General features: G+C 43.8%; 1 protein-coding gene across 1 annotated transcript in view; it reads right to left on the bottom strand.

The window, feature by feature from the left end:
- Positions 1 to 2066: 2066 nt before the first annotated feature.
- LY86 (lymphocyte antigen 86) overlaps positions 2067 to 21737 on the bottom strand; it is a 70100-nt gene continuing 50429 nt past the window's right edge. The window contains exons 4-5 of the mRNA XM_066268427.1: positions 9948 to 10000; positions 2067 to 5417 (exon numbers count right to left, since the gene is read on the bottom strand). Of these exons, the coding sequence (XP_066124524.1) occupies positions 5334 to 5417; positions 9948 to 10000 (137 nt within the window). The 3' untranslated portion in view covers positions 2067 to 5333. The remainder of the gene's footprint in view (positions 5418 to 9947; positions 10001 to 21737) is intronic.

Genomic DNA, 21737 nt, shown 5'->3' with positions numbered 1-21737 from the left:
TTCATCTAAAATGGAGTTCACTGTCTAATGGTAGCAGAAATGCAGTTTCCTTGGTCCTTAGGAATCAAACACCAAGGTTGATAGATATCCATAACTGGGGCAGCCCCCTTCATGGGCGCCAGGACCTCTACAGCCGTGTCTATCCCCCGAGGCCCAGTTCCTTTGCGCCCCACCATCAGGCCGACCTATCCGTCATCTCCACACCACCGGCGTTTCCTCCTTCTCTTGTTACTGATCACGGGCTGCATGCTAGGAGAGATTTTTAGTACCCTTTTCTTCCCTTTTTCTAAAATATCAGCTGATTTTGGGCAGGGATTATAATATATACTATTTATTTTTATATTCAATGCTTTAAATTTTGTATTCTGTTTAATACAGTGGTCAACAAGTAGTTGGTGCTGAAGAAATATTTACAGAAAGAAGGAAGGAAGGAAAGAGGGAAGGAAGGAAGGAAGGAAGGAAGGAAGGAAGGAAGGAAGGAAGGAAGGAAGGAAAGAAGGAAAGAAGGAAAGAAGGAAAGAAGGAAAGAAGGAGGGAGGGAGGAAAAACATAGGAAGTAAGAAAGCCAGATTATTGCCATCTGTTGTTCAGGTGAATTAGGGAGTTAATGACCAGAGGCAGATTTAATGGCGGGTGCACTGAGCGTGCGCCCTGGGCCCTGACTTCTGAAGGGCCCTGCAAAACCCCAACTTTACAGTTTTTTCTAATGACACCAAGTTTGGTTTCATATGTGCAATTTTAACATTAATAGTACATAATATTTTTTATTTATTTAAAAATATAGTTAACATGTATTTTTATTTTTTCTGTCTGCCTCTTTTTTTTAAGGGGCCCAATATTTTCTTCTGTACCTGGGGCATCAACTGACCTTAATCTGCCTCTGCTAATGACCACAGATTTTTGTTGTTGTTGAAGAGCATAATGTAATTCCTCCAAAACATGAATCTCAAGTCAAACATCCATGGGTCTTTCTTTTTTTTTTTTTCTTGCTGTGCTCTCATCAGTGAATTAAGCCAACCACTTTTAGGCTATCTTTGTTTTAGACCTGTTTGTTGCTTGACTTAAATTCTGCAAGCCCACAACTAAAACTATAAAGTGTTCCTTATTCTATAGTTTCCAACCAAACAGCCATGGCAGCTCAGCTAGAAAGAGCCTGGGAGGTAGTCCGATAGGTTTGAACCCCAGCTTGCTGAGCTCAGGAGCCCAGGGAAGCAGGGATCAGTCACCTCAATTCCCTAACCCCAACTTTCTCTTCTGTACCTGGGGTCGTCTCATTACCCACCCATAGGCTATTATGGAGATTAAGCATTGAATGCAGGTAAAATACCACACACGATGCCTGGCACCTAGCAAATGCTCAAATAATTGGTAGCTTTTAAAAAACTGTTGCCATTATTGTTGTCCTTCTGACTTCTCAGATGTTGTCTTTCTACAACTCATACTTCTTGATCTTTTTAGTCTACTTTTATGTGGCACCTTGTTGTATCCTTTTATCATTTCAATAGTATTCTCTGGCCCCTTCTCAAGTGTTCTCCCACCATATCTGAGAGGAAGACAGGAAGGGAAAGCAACAGTAAAGTGACATGGGTTTACATGGTATAGTTTTTTTCTTCCATCATTTTATTTTCTCCATAAAAATAACAGCTTGGGGAAGAATATATTGTTTTCAGCTAAAATCACATCGATGTATCCATTCTTTTTCTCAGCAGTGAGGAGATCAAGATACCGGAGGAGAGAATTTTGGTTGTCACACATTTTAAAGAAAAGCTGGGTTAGAGGAGAGGAAAAAAATTTCAGGCTGGCACATTTGAAGGCAGCTGTAGATTTCAGTTCCAAAAGGAACAACTGAAGTTATTTACTAACTAGATGTAAAATAGCTCTTTTCCAACTCCTCTGAGCCACTGTGTGCCAGATCAAGTGGTCAGGAGATTGGACAGAGGAACTTGTTTTGCTGACTGAAAAAAATGTCGCTTATTCAAGTCTGAAACTGAACTGTTGACTCGATCAGCTCTCTCTTCCTCACAGGTTCCCCCCCCCCCCGCCCCCTAAAATCAGAAGTGGCCCTTTCCAAGCTCCACTAGCTATTTTGGACTATTTTCCCTGAAGACAGACATAATTGTTAAATTTGCAGATGTTACATTTGTTCTTCACATCTTGGATGTGTCGTGGTTATTTTTTTGTTGTTTGTTTTTAATAGAAAACAAATTTAAGAATTGTACACATTTTTCTTTTGTAGGCCCTTTTGGCCTGGTTATAATGTTTCTATTTGAGGGAGTACTTGTACCTGAATGTTTCCCTTAAATTCTTTTTCAAAATGATAGTCCAAGCATATAGCCTTGATCTTGAACTTTCCAATCCCTAGAACTGTGAGAAAAGTAACTCTTTGTTGTTGCTAAGTCACTTGGTTTATGGCATTTTTGTTAAAGCAGCCAAAGAGTCTGGGTACCACCTTACAATAGTAACTCACTTTGGTAGAGCCATATGGCAGGTCCAGTTCATGCACCTCACATCAATTTCCCCACTGGACTCACAGGGTTTCTGGGAGGTGGGTGTTAGTACTGTCACACTGAGGCTCAGAGAATTTAAGTTCCTTGCTGGGAGGGTAGGTTAGAACTGAAAGCTGGCTTGTCTAATTCTAGATGTGTTCTGGACTGCTAGTTCTCTCTCATTTTCTCTTTACCCCTTCACATCCCTTCATTTCCATTTAGTGTGGGTCTCTGTGGGATTAACTTCAGTCCAGCTCTGGGTGGGTCATGTGACTTTGTCTAAGCCAATCAATGCAGGGCCAAAGGGATTGGTCTGGAGTGGTCACATGACCCAAGACATTGCACTCAGAATGAATGGCAAGATTTTGAGATAAAGTTGTCTGTTATTGGACAAGTGTGAAATAATTTGCAATTATAGGAAAGACTGTTTGAAGGAGAAGCTAGTGTTCAGGGAGGTCAGAGGTGAGGTGCTGATTGCAGTGTGAACCTCTGCAGCAAACCATGGCTGAGGCCTGACTCAGGGGCTCAGCAGTCACAGGGGTCAGTGGGGTCCCCAGATGTGTGAGCCAGATTGAGTCAAATCTCTGTTTCTTATAGACCAAACATTTTGCCTGATGTGATCACACCGTCCAAATAAATCTTCCACCTGCTGCCTGGACCCTATATTGGAAGAGCTTCCCTTAGGCACTGGCATTTCCTTTAAAAAAAAAATGTAAACAGAGAGGTTAAGATTTCCTTTAACATCTAGGGGAGGTCTTGTGGCACCAAAAGGAGAGGAGTTGGCTGGTTTCCGCAGAGTTTTTGGTTTTGGGGGCATAGTATAATCTTGAACCAAACTGATCTTATTTAAATTTTTTTTTTAGGGAAGTTTATTGAAGAGAAACTTTTAGAATACTTGATAACAATTTTGAAACAGTAGCAAGCTCTCTGTAGGAGGAAATGAGAACTAAATGGTGCTCTCTGTCTGTGTACACTCACCCCTCCTCTTCCAGAGCTTCCCTGGGCTTGTCCACCTTCCCCACACCTCCTGCTTCTTGGGTAGCAGTTTCAAACGTCATCCTAGTTACCGTGTTCTGCCAGAGTGTTCAACAGTGACAATGATTTAGGCTATTTTTCCTGCCAGGACTGTTTGTATTTTCATAGGCTTGCAAACAGTGAGCACTCTGCTCAACTTATAAGAATGAAACTCACAGTGAAATTTAAGGCCCCTGGCAGGACACTAAGCACAGACATATTCTGGGCCAGAGAAGCACTTTCTTTTTCTTTCAATTACAGCAGCCTTAGTGTAATTGCTGTGCACTTGGTCATAAAAATGCTTGTTTAGCATCGGAAGCTCTCAGTCACACACACGTACACATACTGTTGAATTTTTAAGAAGAGGACAAAGAATAGGAAAGGGAACAGCTGAGTGGTAGAAAAATAGAAAGTGCTTGTCCTCGGCCTGTCTTTGGGGGCTGTGACAGCTGCCCTGTGCTGTTGGAACACATGTGTACCCAGAACCCATGCAGGGCCTTGGCCAGAGGAGAGGTGTTACTGAAGAGGGGGCAGGGAAGGAGTCTAGTGAGAGGGAACAGTGAGGGGTCAGAGACTCGGTTTATCATTTGTGTACATTACAGTATCGCCCTATGTGTGGTCAGAGGGTTGCTCCTGAGCCTGGCACGGCCACAGCTGGCCTCTTCTCCTGAGCATTTAGGGGCACAGGTGAGGGCACTACTGTACCTTTGTCTCTCTGTAACCCAGAAGACCTTGAATTCTGGTTTTAATGTTTTGATTAGCCAGGTATTTATGGGCTGCTATTCTAGATTGTTTAATTATTTATAGACAGAGATTAATAGTAACAAACATTTTGAAACTATTGATTCTTTTCCTTTTAATCTCTAATATAGTGGCACTTTGATGGATATAAAGTACCTGTAAATGATAAAGACCCAATCCCAGCCCCTTAGTAGAAAGATCAAGGTGCTTAGTAAGAGATGCTGGGTCCAGGGACACTGGAGAAGAGGGTTGGGGAGGAGGACGCAGGACGGCAAAGGGCCTGTGGGACTACCAGTCAATTCTGCACATCCTAGAACAAGAGAAGACAGGGAGGCCAAAATGGCTTTGACAGCAGACAGGTGACCTGCCTGTTACGGATGTTTGTGTATATAAATAAATGTGCCCACCAGCTGACATGTGGCTTTTTGACATTTCAGAGGACTCAAGCTTCATGAAGCCAGGATCCATGTCCACCTTGCTCCTGGGAGTATCCCAGGGGCTGAGCCCAGGGCCTGATACACAGTATTCAGCAGTTGTCCATCAAGTAAGACTTTGATGTCACTGTTTAGGAGGTTCCATTAGCTTCTCCATGCTTGTGATCCAAAGGTGTAGGGCTTGCCCGAGAAAGGGATAGATAGACTCACTTGCCCACACTCTCACGGTAGCAGGCCACCATCCTCCTGAATCTCTAAGAACTACGTATGCTGCCCCAACTCCTGGCACTGTCGGGAGGAGATCACATTATAGCTACAGTGCTGCACTCAGATTCTCTGAGAAACCATGAGGAACAATTGTGGGCCAGCTTTCTTTATTCCAGGTAACTGAGGAAGTATTCCTAAGGAGCTGAAAAGCAGGGTGTTTGGTGTGAGGTACCACTTGGAGAAGAAGGATGGACCCTTGGGCCTGCTCAGTGTCTACCAGGAGGCTCCGTAGAGGCTTGGGGCCCCTGCACTGGGGCTACTGTTAGCACTTGCACCTTCACAAGCCTTCTCGTAGAGAGGTTCTCTTCATAGTCGACTGGTTCTTCCTATGCAGTAGAATCAGTCTGAGGCATTCAGAGTTCCCATGAGAGAGATTGCTGTGCTTTGCTGCTCAGGAGCAAATGACAGTCGCGTTGGCACAGGCCACCATGGAATGGTTTTCATTATATATTTGCAACAAAACCTGGTATTCTCCCTGAAAGGGACACAGGGAAAGCATGAGAGTGTGACCCATGGAACAGTCAACCATTCAGTAAATAGTTACCGAGCACCTTCTATGCACAGGCACTGCTCCAGACACTGGGGATAAAGTAGAAGCAGACAAATGAAACCTGGCCCTATGAAGCTTACGGAGTTGTTGGAAGAAACAGACAATGCACGTGGTAATTAGCTGTGTACGTGGTGTGTCACATGCTGGCGTTACAGAGAGAACAAGCAGGGAAGGGGTGGATGAGAGTGCTGGGCAGAGCAGGGCAGGGTGGGATGGGCTAGTGCTGGCTTGCCACTTTAAGTAGGGCCCCGTGGACAAGGTGCAGGAGCAGGAGTGTGCTTGAGGAACAGTGAAGAGGTCAGTGGGGCTTCAGATGGAGGAAACCATGGGAGAAGAGAGAGGAGACAATGTCAGGGTTGGTCTCACTGGCCATGGGGACACTGTATTCCACTCTGAAAAGGACATGGGTTATGAGAGTGTTTTTCCCAGAGGTGTGGTCTGACCTGATGTGCATGTTCATAGGATCCCCATGGCCACCTCTGACAAAAGGCTATAGGGAGAAAAGGTGATGTTTTTGGTAAACAGGCGGGGTTCGTGTTTGCCAAGTTCCTTTTGCTCCTTTTAATCTTTCCCTTGGTTGCACACCTATGTTGGGTTAACAGATCATTATACAAGGGGTTTATTTTTTGTATTGGCTTAATAATTTGTTAACTATCAGTGAAGTATTCATTCTGATATACACTTGTGCTAGGAGAAATTATTCTTGTTACTCATATTAACAGTATTGCTTCTATTTAATAATAGAACAGTCCAGTTTAGTATTAGGAGTTGTTAAGTATGTTTGTAATTAAGACAGGGAGGTTGTTGAGCTTGAACGCTTTCTTAATGGGTGGCTGCTGTAGCAGGATGGTCAGCAGGATGAGCAGGTGACTTCAATAAGCCAGGTACAAAATGATGAAGATTTGAAGCAGATAGATGGTGAAGAGGGAGCTGGGGTTGGACTCTAGATAGATTTTGAAAGAAGAACCAATATAATTTGCCAAGGAAATCAATATTGGGTGGGAAAGAAAGAGAGGGGTTAAGGGTGACTTCAAGGAGAAAGTGTCACTTGTTGAGACAGCGAAGACTTCTAGGGGAGCAGGATTCAACTGCATGGAACCAACATGTCCTATCAGGAAAAGTGTCTTAGACTTTCAGGGTTCCTTTCTGGCAACAGCACTCCACAGAGGAATGCTTTCGTCTGTGCTTAGTGGCTGGAACACAGGCCTGTGTGAAGCTGCAGAAAGAACCCAGGGGCTGGCCACATCTTGTGCTCCCAGCAGAACCCCTGCCCAGCCCCCACAAGCCCCCACAATTTCTGTGGACTCAGCAGTCTGGAGGAGTAAAACTCAGGGTGGGCAGCGGCCATGCCAAGCAGGGCAAAGGGCCCAAGAGGGAAGTATGCACAGACTGCTGGCACATCAAAGATGATGTGCGTGTCACCGCAGGAAGGAAAGGGGTCTAATCTGTAAAAACCAGAGGGAAGGGATAAATCAGACTGCTGGTTAGAAGCTGGATGAAAGGTAGCTTTTGTTAGACAAGAACAACTTCCTAGCAGTTAGTGGAGGTCCAGGAGCAAGCAGGTTCCCACCACTGAAAACTGTATTGGAGACACCCAGGTTCTGCTCAGGATGGTGTCTTGGTCATGAGGACTGATTAGAGCACCTCAGGCATCTTTCAACTTGAATATTCTGTAACGTGTAGGCCCCCGGGGGTCAGATTGCTCAAATACCGAGCAGCTGTGATTTCAGAAACAGTGTAAGGAATTATGAATAAAGGCCAGCTCAAATTTGTATCTGATTGTTTTAATCATTATTATCTTTTTTCTTTTAACTGTCCATGTGCATTTAAGTACATACCATGTAACATTATTGAAAACAAATGAAGTTTCTATTATTGCTTTAAAAGCCTAAGAAAATATGTAATATTGGAAGGAAGAGTTTTCAGATTATGAATTGCAAGATAGACATACTCTGGTATAAGAGGAAAGAGTATTTGGGCAACTGTGCTCAACTCTAGGCAGGTGGAAGGACATGTAGGAAGACGGGAGGGGCAGAGTAGGGACAAGGGACAGAGAGCAGTGGCTTTCTGCTGTAGAGATGATCACTGGGTTTGTGAGTTAGGAATTTGTAGTTCTTGGCACTTATGCATGGGTACCTACAAGTAACCCATGTTCTTTGGAAGCCCAAGGATCCCAAATTCTGATTTAGAAAACAGCAATCATAGACAGATGCAGGGCTCCCGGCAGGCCTGCCTTCGGGGCCAAGGCACTGGTTACATTAAAAAGTAAAGAATACCAAGACACTGAAGATTGACTGCTGAGTGGAAAAGTTCTGAGCCAAGCATACAAAATTAGCACAGAGCCCATCTCTGTGGGATTTGATGGGAGGAGGGGCTCTTTTAAGACAGAAAGACTTCACACTGTCCCATATTAGGAAACAAAGTCTTTGAGCCTGGCTAGCCACTGGCCAGGGAAGCCTGAGCTGCCTGCAGCTGGTCCTCAGCCAGCATGGGAACCCATGTGGGAATTAAGGCCTCCAGCTGCCTCTGCTGCTTATGTGACAGGTCGCATGTGTCCCACTTGGGTTACTTCCTCCATCAGGTGGGAAGTTGTCAGCAGGTTGGGGTGGGGGCAGGGCTGGCTAGGTTTCTGCTTCCCTGGCCCAGGGCCCACAAGGGAAAGAGGAAGGATTTAGAATGCTGACAATAAAGGTTTTTACATCTCTCATCAATTTTCTTTCGAAGGGACTCTATGACTAAAATAAGTTCTTTCCCCCTTGATTTCATAGCAATTGCTAAAGGGAACTGGCTTATTTTTTTTTTTAAAAAAAGAGGCTGATAATGCAGGATGAAAATCAATTGTCTGTAAATTTTACAAGTTGATCTCCTGTGTGTGTGTGTGTGTGTGTGTGTGTGTGTGTGTGTGTAAGAAAGAAAATGGAGAAAGAAAAGAAATCCAGGTTCTGCTAGTTTGGCTCAGTGGTAGAGTGTCAGCCCAGCATGTGGATATCCTAGGTTCAATTCCCAGTCAGGGGACACAGAAGAAGTGACCATCTGCTTTGCCACCCCTCCCCCTCTCATTCCTTCTCTCTCTTTCTCTCTCTCTTTCCCTCCTGCAGCCATGGCTTGATCACAGTGAGTTGGCCCTGGATGCTGAGGTTGTCTCCATGGCCTCTGCCTCAGGTGCTAAGAAGCACTCAATTGCTGAGCAACGGAGCAACACCACAGGTGGGCAGAGCATCGCCCCCTAGTGAGCTTGCCAGGTGGTTCCCGGTTGGGTTGCATTTAGGAGTCTGTTTCTGCCTCCTCTCCTCTCACTGAATAAAATAATAAAATAAAAAATAATGATAATAATAATAAAAGAAAAAGAAAATAATTCAAATAGCAAATATTTAAACAAAAATTTATCTTGAGAGCTTAGGCCCCACATTCTAGAAGTAGAGAGAGTTTGCAGAACTTGCATTATACTGAAAGGCTTGTGGAGAAAGCTTTGGGGAGGAAAACCCCACGAGGAGAAGGGAAGGTGGGAAAATTTCCAGCTGCCTGAGAAATGCTGGTGGAAGGCCCAGATGATCTAGAGACATGATGGTTTTGATCTTAGGTCCTCATGGCTGGGATAGAAAGGAAACATTCTAGAGAAATGAAACTAAGTTAAACAAAATTTTTATGGAGAAGATGACCCTTTTCCAGAGTCACACACAGGTTTTGAAGGACAGAAAGAATGATGTTAAAAACAAAAATAAATAAATAAAACTATTACATTCTTTGTGACTCTTTTTACGTTGTGTGGTATAAGATTCTCTCAGGAATATCACACTGAAAATGTATTACTTATGCCAGAGCTGCTTGAATCCAGCCTTCTAACAAAGTCACATGATTTTGAGAAAAATGCAATGAGTGGAAAATCCTTCTCTTAGCTGTGGGGCTCATGGGGAGTGCTCAGACTGGGCTTTGTATTTAGTTGGTGGCAGCCCAAGAATGAGAGTGTGAGGGTGGTAACTGGGAGAACCTGTAAGCCCTCATGGTTGTTTGTTTCTTCCTTTCTCTGAATGTCCAGCCTTACTGAACGCTAATGACAGCAAGCCTGTGCCCACCTCCCACACCCGCAGCAGCTCTGGTATGGCGCCCCCACCCCAGACAGAGACACAGCAGTCCTGCAGGGCCAGGATGCCTGCATCCCCCAAGGTGGGAGGTGTCTACCCAGAGGGTCCCCAAGGGTATGACTTGACGTAAAATGTTCAATACCAAAGTGACAAAACGGATGTGTCAAACACTTTCAAGTGCAGGCTATGAGGTATCAGCTTTACCAAGAGAGGGTTTTCTTACTGGGAAGAAAGAAATTGTGGGAAAGGTTGAAATTGTTTAATCTCCTGTTCCTCCTCCCCCCCCACCCCACCCCTTCTTCTTGTTCTCCTTCAGAAAACTGCTCAATATAATAATTAAATAACAAAACCAAATAGAAAACCAAAACCTTACCTTGGGAACTTCAAATCCAAGATTATTGACAGGACCAGCATAATAAATCTTCTCTGAAAAATACACAAAACTGACATAGTGTTATTCAGCCATTTAAAACAAAAACAATTTCTCCTGTTTCCTGTGCTCACTAGGCCCTGGGGATCCAAGGATGAAGGAAAGCTCTCCCTGCAAACATTGTTTATATTCTAATGAGGAGACTAACAGCCCACAAATAGCTAAACAAGACAGTAGCTAGGTTATAAAAAGTGCTGGAAGGAGACACCCAAGTAAGGTGAATGAGGAGGATGGTATAATGGTTAAGAGGCCAGGCTGGTGCTGGGCTGCTCAGGATTTAATCCTGACACCATCTCTGACAACTGCTTGATCTTGGGCAGTTATTACCTCTTTTTAGGCTCAGTTTTCTTGTTTTTAAGATGGGTATAATCATTACAATAACAGTGCCTACTTTATTAAGCCTTGAAGAATGAAATAGTGAATCAATGTAAAGCACTAATAGCAATGTCTGGAAGTACTGAATAATGTTTGATAAATTAAGAACTGGGAGACACCATCTTTGATAAGATGGCGGGTCAGGGAAGGTGTCTCTAAGGAGATGACCTTTGAGCTAAGCCCTGAGGAAGGAGAATGCAGTGACCATTTAAAGAGCTGGGAGAACAGGATTTCAGGGCACCAGAATAGGACAAAGGCTCTGACATGGAGAAGAATTTGGGAAGAAAGGACAGAAGGGGCGTGACTGTGCTGAAGCATAGTGAGCAGAAAAGCCTGTATTGAAAAGAGACTAAAACAATTGAGGGGAGACAGATATTTCAGGACCTTGAGGACAAGGCAAGGTGAAAGGTGGTACAAAGTCAAGTGACAAATATGTGGAGGCACCTCGAGTGGAGGTCATTCAGTGGCTGACATGAGTGATGAATAAGGAAGCCTGGAGATGGTGATGGGGAAAAATGAGTAAAATCTTGACTGTACTGGGAGATACAACTCACTGATGAGTCGCATATGAAGAGTGAGGGCAAGGGGAAGTTTTGGCTTGCACATTCATGTACATAGGGGTGCCATTTACCAAGATTTACTAAGAGCCTGGGGAGGAAAGAGATTGTATGTGTGTGGTGGGGATGGGGAGGGAGAGGGGAGGGGATGGTGGTGATTAAAGAGCTCTATCTCTGGAGGGTGATTATTAAGGGTTCTTGAGAGCAGTTGGGTATGTAAATGCGGAATTTTGGAGAAGAGGTAGGGATAGAGCTATGAATATTGAAGTAATTATCATGTATTTGGTGATAAGGCCATGGTACATTGTGAGACCCCCCCAGGAAAAGAAAATTAATAAGTACGGGAGAGAAAAGGGCCAGAACTACTCCTGAGGCCATCTAACATTTGAGAGTGGGGTAGAGAAGGAGAAGCCAGTTGAGGTGACCAAGGAGGAATGTCTTCGGAGGCAAAGACAACAAGGAGTGGGATCAAAGAAGCCTGGAGATGAATGTTCTTCAAAAAAAGAGGGTATGAGCAATTGTGTTGAGTAATGCTAAGGGTCTGTTTAAGAAGAGGATGAAAATGTGCAGTAGATTTGACAGCATGGCTCTCATTTAGTGACCTTGATAACATCACTTGGAAAGTAAAAACAAATACCCAAATGAGGTGGGCTGAAGAGTGATACAGAGGAAGTAAGAAAGTTTTCCTAAGACAGAAACAGAAAAAAGTGAATGACAACTAGAGGAGGTTGTGGGATTGAGTGGTTTGTTCCAGCTGGTGACTGCCTCCTCTGTGGCTCCCCCGCACTGTGCACTTGACGGATTATATGCAGAGGCTTAGCACACAGACCATGAGGCCAGACTATCCAGCTGAGAATGAATCTTGGCCCCTTTTCCTAACTGGGCAAGTCATTCAACCTTTCTGTGCCTCATTTTCCCTACCAGGAAATGTGGGTGATAATAACAGCCACCTCACAGGCTTCTTGTGAACATCAAATGAATGAGTTAATAGATATAAAACTCTTATCATAGCACCTGGAACATGGCAAGCACTCAATACATGTTAGCAATTAATATATTCACCCACTAGTCCACAAAACTGGAGGTCCATTGACACCAGGGACTGTTCTAGGTGTTGGATGCAATGGTAGACAAGAATATTATGTGAAGAACTATTTGAATTATTGACTACCTGAAATTTTAATTATTTGTTCACAGGGTTATTTTCTTCACTAGAGCAGGTTATTGTGTCTTCCTGTTTTCATGGTTCCTGGCACACTGCACAGAGTCTAACACATGGCAGGGTACAATGTATGATTACTGAACGAGGTTGTTGAATGAGCAATCCAGAATCAGGACATGTGTCTTCCAACCAACTTCATTCTTGCTCCTGCTACTGTAATTCTCTACCTGCTGTCGGGTTCAGGCCTGGGGTGTGCTGACACAAAAGAGTGGATTAGGGACTGGGCCACTCTGAACAGCCAACCTGGTAATGAGGGGGGGAGGATGAGGAGGATGGAGGTGAATACATGCTTATTGGTGCTAGCTACTTAGCTCTTCTAATGACACAGTGACTTCCCACTTTGTGCATTTCCCACTCAGTAACATTTGGAGACAAACCACTCTTCACACTGAAAGGGGCTGTGGGCCAGGGACAGCGTGGCTGGTGTAGGAGTAGCCATTCACGTGGAACAGTACCAGGAGCACAAAGAGGATAATCTTCCTTTAAAAAGGCCTCCCCAGGGCAATCTGAGACTGAACTACCAGGAGACTACTCTTAACATAGACTTTGGCTTCTGTTAAATGCCCATGCCCTCAACATATCTATCCTTCCTTCCACGATCAATTCTTAGTACCTTGCAAAGATAAAATAAAAACATAATGGGTATCAAATAGCCCATGTTCCTATTTTATTTCACTGTATGTACTGGTCCATTCATTTTTAAAAGAAAATATATATTTGGTTGTGGATATAATGAGTTTTATTGGAAATGACTACTCTGTGTAATATGGTATTAGAAATAGAAATGTTAACTTTTTTTTTTTTTTTTTACAGAGACAGAGAGAGGGATAGACAGGGACAGACAGACAGGAACAGAGAGAGATGAGAAGCATCAATTATTAGTTTTTCGTTGCAACACCTTAGTTGTTCATTGATTGCTTTCTCATATGTGCTTTGACCATGGGCCTTCAGCAGACTGAGTAACCCCTTGCTCAAACCAGTGACCTTGGGTCCAAGCGGGTGAGCTTTGCTCAAACCAGATAAGCCCGCGCTCAAGCTGGCGACCTCGGGATCTCAAACCCAGGTCCTCCACATCCCAGTCTGATGCTCTATCCACTGCGCCACCGCCTGGTCAGGCAGAGATGTTAACATTCTGAATTCTATTCTCTCTTTTTTTTTTTTTTTTTTTTTTTTTGAGAGCGAAAGACACAGGAAGGGAGAAAGAGAGGAAGGAGAGATGAGAAGCATCAACTTGTAGTTGCATCATTTTAGTTTTTAATTGATTGCTTCTCAGACCTGCCTTGACCATGGTCTCAAGCCAAGCCAGTGACCCCTTGCTCAAGCCAGAAACCTTAGGATCATATTGATGATTCCACACTCAAGCCAGTGACCTCATGGTCAAGCTGGATGAGCCTGTGCTCAAGCTACCAACCGCGGGAGAGTGTCCAAGATTGATGCTTTATCCACTGAGTCACCACTGGTCAGGCCTGAATCTTATTCTGAAGAACTTTCTGGTGCACTTGGAGAAGATGCCATAAGTAAGCTATACAGAAAGCTAATGGTGTACAGAATGAGTGGTGTGTGTGGGCAGTGTATATAACAAGCGCAGAGGGTTCTGAAGAGCTGTCCGGGGTGCATTTATACTGCTGGTGTGTTGTACAATCTGAGGATATATCTTTCACATTATAATCTATGGCGCCCTTTGGAGTTGGATGACATAGTACCTTAACTACCAGTACGTGATTTCATGTTAGGCAATTACCTCTTGCCCAATGGATACTCTCTGACCCAAACCAAGACAAAGTGAGCAGAGGGACAGAGAGATCCAGGGCCAATCTATTCTGTCAAGAGATGGTTTATTTTATTTCAACTCACTAGTCTCTAGAGCTGCTCTCTTCCTGCCTAGCCAGCAGCCTTCTCAGTAATTCTGTGACTCCTTTCAAGAAAATGCCTCTGCTTTTATTGACTGGAGTAGGTTTCTACTGCCTGCAACTCAGGGACTTGGATTACTATGGGCACTTGGAACCAATCAAAGTCACTTGTACTGGCCATCTGGGTATGGGACACAGCGTGGCTCAGGAACAGGGTCCAAAGATGAAGACTGATTCTCTAGTTAGACTGGATTCTCCTGAACATGTGTTACACCCACTTTCTGTTTCTACTTACTGTTCCGAGGTGGCATTGTGCAAGTGACTTAACCTAGGAAGCACACAGATTTGGGGTTGGGACCCACCTCTCTTACTTGCTAGTGAAGTGCTAGTGGGTGATTTGCTTAACCATCTTGTGACTCAGCTTCCTCACTTTGCACAATAGAAATAGGAGTACCTGTCCTGCAGGGCACTGAGAGGATTTAGGAACTTGTATGCAAACTCACCAAGCAAAATGGGGTCCCCAGTAAGGGTAGTAAGAGCAGTCATTGGTTGTATTATTATTCACTGGACATGACAAAATGAGGCTTACTGGGTGGGTGCCGAGGAGCAGACCTAGAGTAGGTTTGGGGACCTTTTTGCCAAGCCAGTGTGCACAGCTGCTAAGATCTTGTGCTGACTTTTTGTTTTTTAATTTCTGCTTAAGAAAAATGGATGAGTATGGCTCTTTGAAGAATACCATTGGAATGATATCAAACATTTTGTTATGCTCATTTAACGTTCAAAGGGTTGCTAATTTGTGCTCTTCACTATTATCAGGTTTTTTACTGGGGTGATCAGGTGTCATTAAATCAAACACTTTACAGTTTCAACAGGAGATTTTCTGGGGGCCCACGGGTCCCTGAGAACTGCTGGAAGCAATGTATGAAACTGTTATTTTTTTCTTTATCCTGATGAAACAGCACCTAAAATTAAATTCTTGCTCCTTCCTTCCTCAGATCCTCTTCAGTTCTGAGATTCCTTTAATTAACATTCTCACACTTCAGTGCTATAAAAAGAGCCCTAGAATATTTCCCCTTACTTCTTCCTTTCCTACATGTAAAATCTTTTATCAGTTTTTAATATGCAATGGATTAAAGAAACTCACTTGCCTGGTTCTGAACACATGAAGTCATTTCTGAAAATCACTTTTTTTTTTTTTGACCCAGCTCTTTGTATGGTCGGCACATAGTGTCTTTTAGAGAGGAAGTCAATTTAAAAATTGTGGAAGTAAGTTATCCCAAAGGGTTTTGGGTTAGACTGACATGAGCCTTGGTCCACAGCTCTGGCCCTTTGCCCCGAATGACCAGCACCATTGCTGGCCATTCCACATGCATGGATCTGTGAGGCAAACTTTATGCCATTTCCTAGCTCTGGCTAGTGTGGTATTGAAATTCCCTCTAGATATCCAAATTTATTACAAAACTGTTCCGTTTTTAAACATTATGAGGGTGCTTGCCAGTATAAAATACTGTATCATAAATAGGCTGTATGGCCAGTAGTCACGGCCATTGCTGCCAGGCAGGTGCAGGTTCCCATTAGATTAGGACAGACAGTAAAGAAACAATGGAGCCAAAATATGATGGGCCATTCCTTTATTAACTGACCTGCGAGAAAGCACACACAGGGAAAAACACTTCCCTCTTCATTCATTCAGAGCTCACAAAGCTACTGACACATTATCTGGTTCCACAACTAGGAGAATCTTCTCTGGTTCCTGCTAGAATCAAAGGCCTCACCAATCCCAAAGCCCCTCTACCTCTGGTTCCCCATCTGCCAATATAGCTTCTTACTTTGCAAAACTGGCTTCTCTTTCTTTCCCTGCTATCTTGGCTTCTCTTTCCTTCTCCTTCTCCATCTTTAAAAATTTTCTGGCAGGAAACCCCCGCCTCCAGCAACATTAGCATAACAATAGCCCTTCCCAAGCACTAAGGTAATTTGCAATTTCACAGATCGTATGCCTGGTGCTGCCCAGCACCATTTTTAACAATAAAATTGAGCAAACTCAGACATCATATTTTACAAACTCATTTACCCAACATAGGCCAATTAGTATATTCAGGGAAAAAAAATTTTTTTTATTATAATTTATTTATTTACTCAGCATTTTGGCCTCTTTCCTACCTGTCTGGCCCAGTGGGGGCCTAGGGGACAGTGAAGACATAGAAGAACACAGCCCTCACCCTGCTCCCCAGTGAGGGAAGACTTTAGGGTCTGGAAAGGCTCCATTATTACCACAGCTCCTGTGGACAGTGGTCCCAGAGTGAGGAGGGAGGGAATGTTCCTTGCGGAGGAAGAGTCTCAGTTTGGTGTGAAAGGAAGTGAGTGCATTCATTTTGGTGAGATATAAACAGTTTTCCTTCCACCCCTGGCCTAAGATACTTCCTTAGAGACCCAGATCTGGCCGGTGGTGGCCTGCACCCTGCTCCTCATCTCCTCTCTGACAGGAGCTCTGCCTTTCTCAGCCTCTGACCCTGGAGGGAGTTATATTTCTCTCACCCAGGTTTCAGAGCCAGTTGTTGGTTAGGACATCATTTAAATGAACTCGCTAAGGGCTGGGGACTCAGAAGTTTTCCATTGCCTCTGGGGCAGATGTGCCTGTGGATAGCATCCCCATGCGCCAGAAGACCTTGAGGTTTCAAGACTTCAGTGGATTCCAGGAGTGTGAGTAGATAGCTCTAGGCCAGGGGTCCCCAAACGTTTTACACAGGGGGCCAGTTCACTGTCCCTCAGACCGTTGGAGGGCTGGACTATAAAAAAAACTATGAACAAATCCCTATGCACACTGCACATATCTTATTTTAAAGTAAAAAAACAAAACAGGAACAAATACAATATTTAAAATAAAGAACAAGTAAATTTAAATCAACAAACTGACCAGTATTTCAATGGGAACTATGGGCCTGCTTTTGGCTAATGAGATGGTCAATGTGCTCCTCTCACTGACCACCAATGAAAAAGGTGCCCCTTCTGGAAGTGCGGCGGGGGCTGGATAAATGGCCTCAGGGGGCCACATGTGGCCAGCGGGCGGTAGTTTGGGGACCCCTGCTCGAGGCTAAGCCCAGGCCCACTTTCTATTTTTTATTGTATATTTTTTAGGGTGTCCTAATTTGTCAGTTTCTCCATGGCTATTTTACCTGTTGTTCTCTAGAGCAGCTGTAGTCCTTTATCCTTCCCAAAGGGAAGCCACCGGAGGACAGGAAGTGTCATAGGCATGCCTATACTGTCTCAAAAGTGATCCTGCAGACACCACACTAAGGGTCTGTTACACAGACCAGGCCTGACGAGGGGTGAATGGGAGCAGAAATCCAGTCCCTGCCCACTGGGCCAGGCTGTTCAGGGCCTGCCTGCAGATACTTCAGTCATCCTGTGCACACTGTTTGGCCACTGGGAAGTCACAGCAGCCATGGAGAGCATCAGTGGTGCTCCATACGTTGTCCCTGGTTAGTCCTGCTCTCTCCATCCACACTTGCTTGCTGCAAAGCAGCCTGTAAGGGGGGAGGGGGGCAACTGGGAAGCACAGGGACTTTATCTCCTGGGGAAGCCATTAACCTAGAAGACTTGGAATCAGGGATAAATGCCACAGACTTCTGACCTTCAGAGGAACAATTTTGAGACATGCACTACAGTTCCTCAAAGGCTCCAGTGGGCCACAGCCCCAGGTCTCTAGACTAGGGACCAGCTTTTTGACATCCCTCCCTTCCTGGCCCTTCCTCTTGCCCTGAGCTCCTTCTGCTCCTGGTGAACATCCCAATAAACTATCGCACCCTAGTTTCTGTCTCCGACTTTGCTGGGGGGACCGCAAACTAAGAACACTTCCTGGTAGGCCAAATTTTTTAAACTTAAACTATATAGGTAGGTACACTCCTTATCGAGGTAGCACCCACATGTGGTGTTTTGTGGAAGAGCCACAGTCAAGGCGCCAAAGAGCTGTATGTGGCTCGCGAGCCATGGTTTGCTGACCAGGGTCTATGCTAACTGTCCATTTGAGCAGGGTGGAGAGATTCTTTTATGGTCTTTCACTACTAGAGAAACTTAATGTTATGGAAAACATTCACTGAGTGCATATGATGGAGCATTTATAACTATCAAATGAGTATCCTTCCAGGGCTTGCTCACTTATGATCCTGCTGCTTCCACCTCTCCAGCATAATCTAGGATTTGAACAAAAGGGAGGTACTTGGGCCTACTCTGGCCTAAAGAGTAAAATTTGTAACATCAACTTATATGAACGAGTTCAGGACAGGCTGGGCTAGAAAGTAATTTTTTTTTTTTTTTAGTGTTCACGTATGCACAAGAGAGAGACAGACAGGGACAGACAGACAGAAAAGGAGAGAGATGAGAAGCATCAACTTATAGTTGTGACACCTTAGTTGTTCATTGATTGCTTTCTCATATGTGCCTTGACTAAGGGACTCCAGCCAAGCCACTGACCCACTGCTCAAGCCAGCAATCTTGGGCCCATGTCAGTGACCTTGGGCTTCAATACAGTGACCTTTTGGTTCAAGCCATTGACCATGGGATCATAGCTATGATCCCATGCTCAAGCTGGTGAGCCTGCACTTAAACTGATGACCTGGGGGTTTGAACCTGGGTCCTCAGCATCCCAGCTCAATGCTTTTTCCACTGCACCACTGCCTGGTCAGATGAGAGAGTCAAAGTTGTAATGCAAATTTATATGAATGAGTTGAGGATACTCTGTTAGAAAACACTGAGAACAATGTAGAAGCCGGGAGGTGGGTGCTGTCTTATAGAGCATTCTACAAAGACAGGGCTTTTCTGTATTTGCACCATCAAATATGGTGGCCACTAGCCCCATGTGGCTATTAAGAACTTGAAATATGGCTAATGTGACTGATGAACTGAATTTTAAATTGAATGTAAATGTAAATTATTTAAATAGCCATGTGTGACTAGTGGCTACCATCCTGGACAGTACAGCTTTAGGTTAGCATTGTCTAATAGAAATACAGTGTGTCCGTAAAGTCATGGTGCACTTTTGACCAGTCACAGGAAAGCAACAAAAGATGAGAGAAATGTGAAATCTGCACCAAATAAAAGGAAAACTCTCCCAGTTTCATATCTACTCAGTGCAGTTCGATGTGGGCTCACACACAGATTTTTTAGAGCTCCTTAGGTAGCTATCCCGTATAGCCTCTACAGACTCATCACTGACTGATGGCCTACCAGAACGGGGTTTCTCCACCAAACTGCCGGTTTCCTTCAACTGCTTATCCCACCGAGTAATGTTATTCCTATGTGGTGGTGCTTCATTATAAACGCGCCGATATTCACGTTACACTTTGGTCACAAATTTGAATTTAGCAAGCCACAGAACACACTGAACTTTCCTCTGTACCGTCCACATTTCGACTGGCATGGCCGTGGTCTGCTCCTCTGTATACATGGTGTTATGTCATCATCTGCGCATGCGCACATGCTGCCACATCATCCTACAGAAACTGGGAGGGTTTTCCTTTTATTTGGTGCAGATTTCACATTTCTATCATCTTTTGTTGCTTTCCTGTGACTGGTCAAATGTTCACCATGACTTTACGGACACACTGTATAATGTAAGCCAGTTAAGTAATTAAATTTTTCTAGTAGCCACATTTGAAAAATAGGAAAAAGAAACAATTAAACTAATTTAATAATATATATTTGAACCCAAATATTTAAAATATTATAATTTCAATATATATCCAATATAAAAAGTTAGATGTTTTAAATTATTTTTTGTATTTTTTTTTGGGGGGGGGGACAAAGTCTTCAATCTAGTGTGTAGTCTACATTTAGAGCACATCTCACTTAGGACTGGCCACATTACTGGTGTTCACTAGCCACATGTGGCTAGTGACTACTGTGGAGGACAGTACAAATTATTTAGTCATTGAGGAGGAATTGAGAGTCAAAATTGAAATGATTTGTTTACAACTTTATTCCTCCTTCAAGATCTTTTTGTCTTTACTTCCCAGGTTTCTTTTGAGAGATACATTACTCTGACAATAAAGAGAGAAAGAGAGTTTCAGTTTTTTCTCTACCGAACTATTTCTGGATTGCTGTGGATAAACACTTAACATAACTCTCAAAATACAACTTGTGAATTGATGGGCTGATTGGATTCCCAGAGATGGACATGAAAAGCTAGTGGTGGGAGGAAAGAAGAAGCAGCTTGGGTAGCCTCAGGGAAGAGCAATGTGATTGGAAATGATGAAATAGACATTACATAGGTGGCCTTTTCGGATTGGGCATCTTGGGGGCCCATATATATCCCAGCTCATGGGATGCTTATTAAATGCAAATACCAGTGATCCACAGGATCAGAGCTTCCGTGTGATATGGGGGAGCTGGGAGGCAGCATCCTTAATTAGATTTCTAGCAATTATTACATATAAGTATTTGACTCATGGAGCCAGACTTACAAAATTCCATAGGAGACCAGAAGTTTGCGAAGGAGCTTGAATTATGTTAGCAAATTAAGAATGCTTCTGGTCCTAGGTCATTATTAGTCTCAATAGGCTGAGCTTTAACTAAAATAAAGACTTGACTGATGTCACAGGGCAGTTTCACCACATTATTGGCCCTTAATAACAGGCTTAAATTTGAGGGTGGAGGGAAAGTGCCCATGGCTATAAGATTCCTTAGTAGGCAATGTGTTTCCTTTTATGATTTTTTTTCTTTTCTCTTTTAGCAAGAAAAAGTCCTCTTTGGCTTGGTCATTGCTAGTGCCCCTCCTACGGTGACTATTGTTTCTAGTTCTATTTTGCAATGCAAGTGTGAAAGTTTTCTGCTAATTCAATACTAAACCACTGTTTTCTGTTGATTCTCCGTGAATTTGCAGCAGTGGCAGCTGCCCAGTACTCACAAACAGGAATCCACAGCTGCTTGAAATATTTTGAGGTATGAAGACAAAGAATAAACATGAAGAGAAAAAAGGCTACACAGGCCGAGGAGATGGTGCTTCCAATTTCCAATTCCATGAGAAGGGCAGGTGGGGCTCTCTCCCCAGAGAAGCAGCCGCCCATAGGGCCCCCACTATGTTGGCCACAAGAGAGTACACAGCTTGGACTAAAGTCAAGTTTCTGCTCCTCCGAGAAAAAGACCTTAAATTTCTAAGCCTCAAAAAGCTGTGCTGCCTCTCCAGGCTTTGTAAAAATGCAGATTTCTGCTCAGATAAATGACCTCAGGGGCTCAGTGCCCTTGCTGGAGAAATCCCTAGTTGGCTGCATAAAGTAGCAAGAATTTCTCACTTACTGAATGCTTACCGTGTGCCAAACTGTTCTAGCAGCTTTATGTATACAATCCCATTTCATCTTTCTAAAATTCCTGTTAAGGCAACTTGTGTTTTTCTTATTGTACAGATAAAGAAACTGAGGCTCAGAGAGAATGAGTAACTTGCCTAAAGTCACATAACAATAAGTGGCAGTAAAGGTCCAGCTCTGTTGGTCTAGCTTTAAACCATGTGCGTATATGCTAGAGGGATTCCCAAAGTGTGGTCCCTGGACCAGCAACATCAACTTTGGCTGGGGCTCGTAAAAAATGCAAATTCACTGGTTCCTCTCCAGATGTACTGATTTGCACACAGGGGGAGGGGCTGATAGTCTGTGGCTGAACAAGTTTTCCAGGCGATTCTAATGCATGCTTAATTTTGAGAACCACTGGACAGCACTGGGCCTGTGCTCTCCAAGGCAGC

The sequence above is a fragment of the Saccopteryx bilineata genome, chromosome 3, assembly GCF_036850765.1.
Source record: "Saccopteryx bilineata isolate mSacBil1 chromosome 3, mSacBil1_pri_phased_curated, whole genome shotgun sequence".
Taxonomy (NCBI): domain Eukaryota; kingdom Metazoa; phylum Chordata; class Mammalia; order Chiroptera; family Emballonuridae; genus Saccopteryx; species Saccopteryx bilineata.
This window is presented reverse-complemented; position numbering and strand designations above follow the sequence as displayed.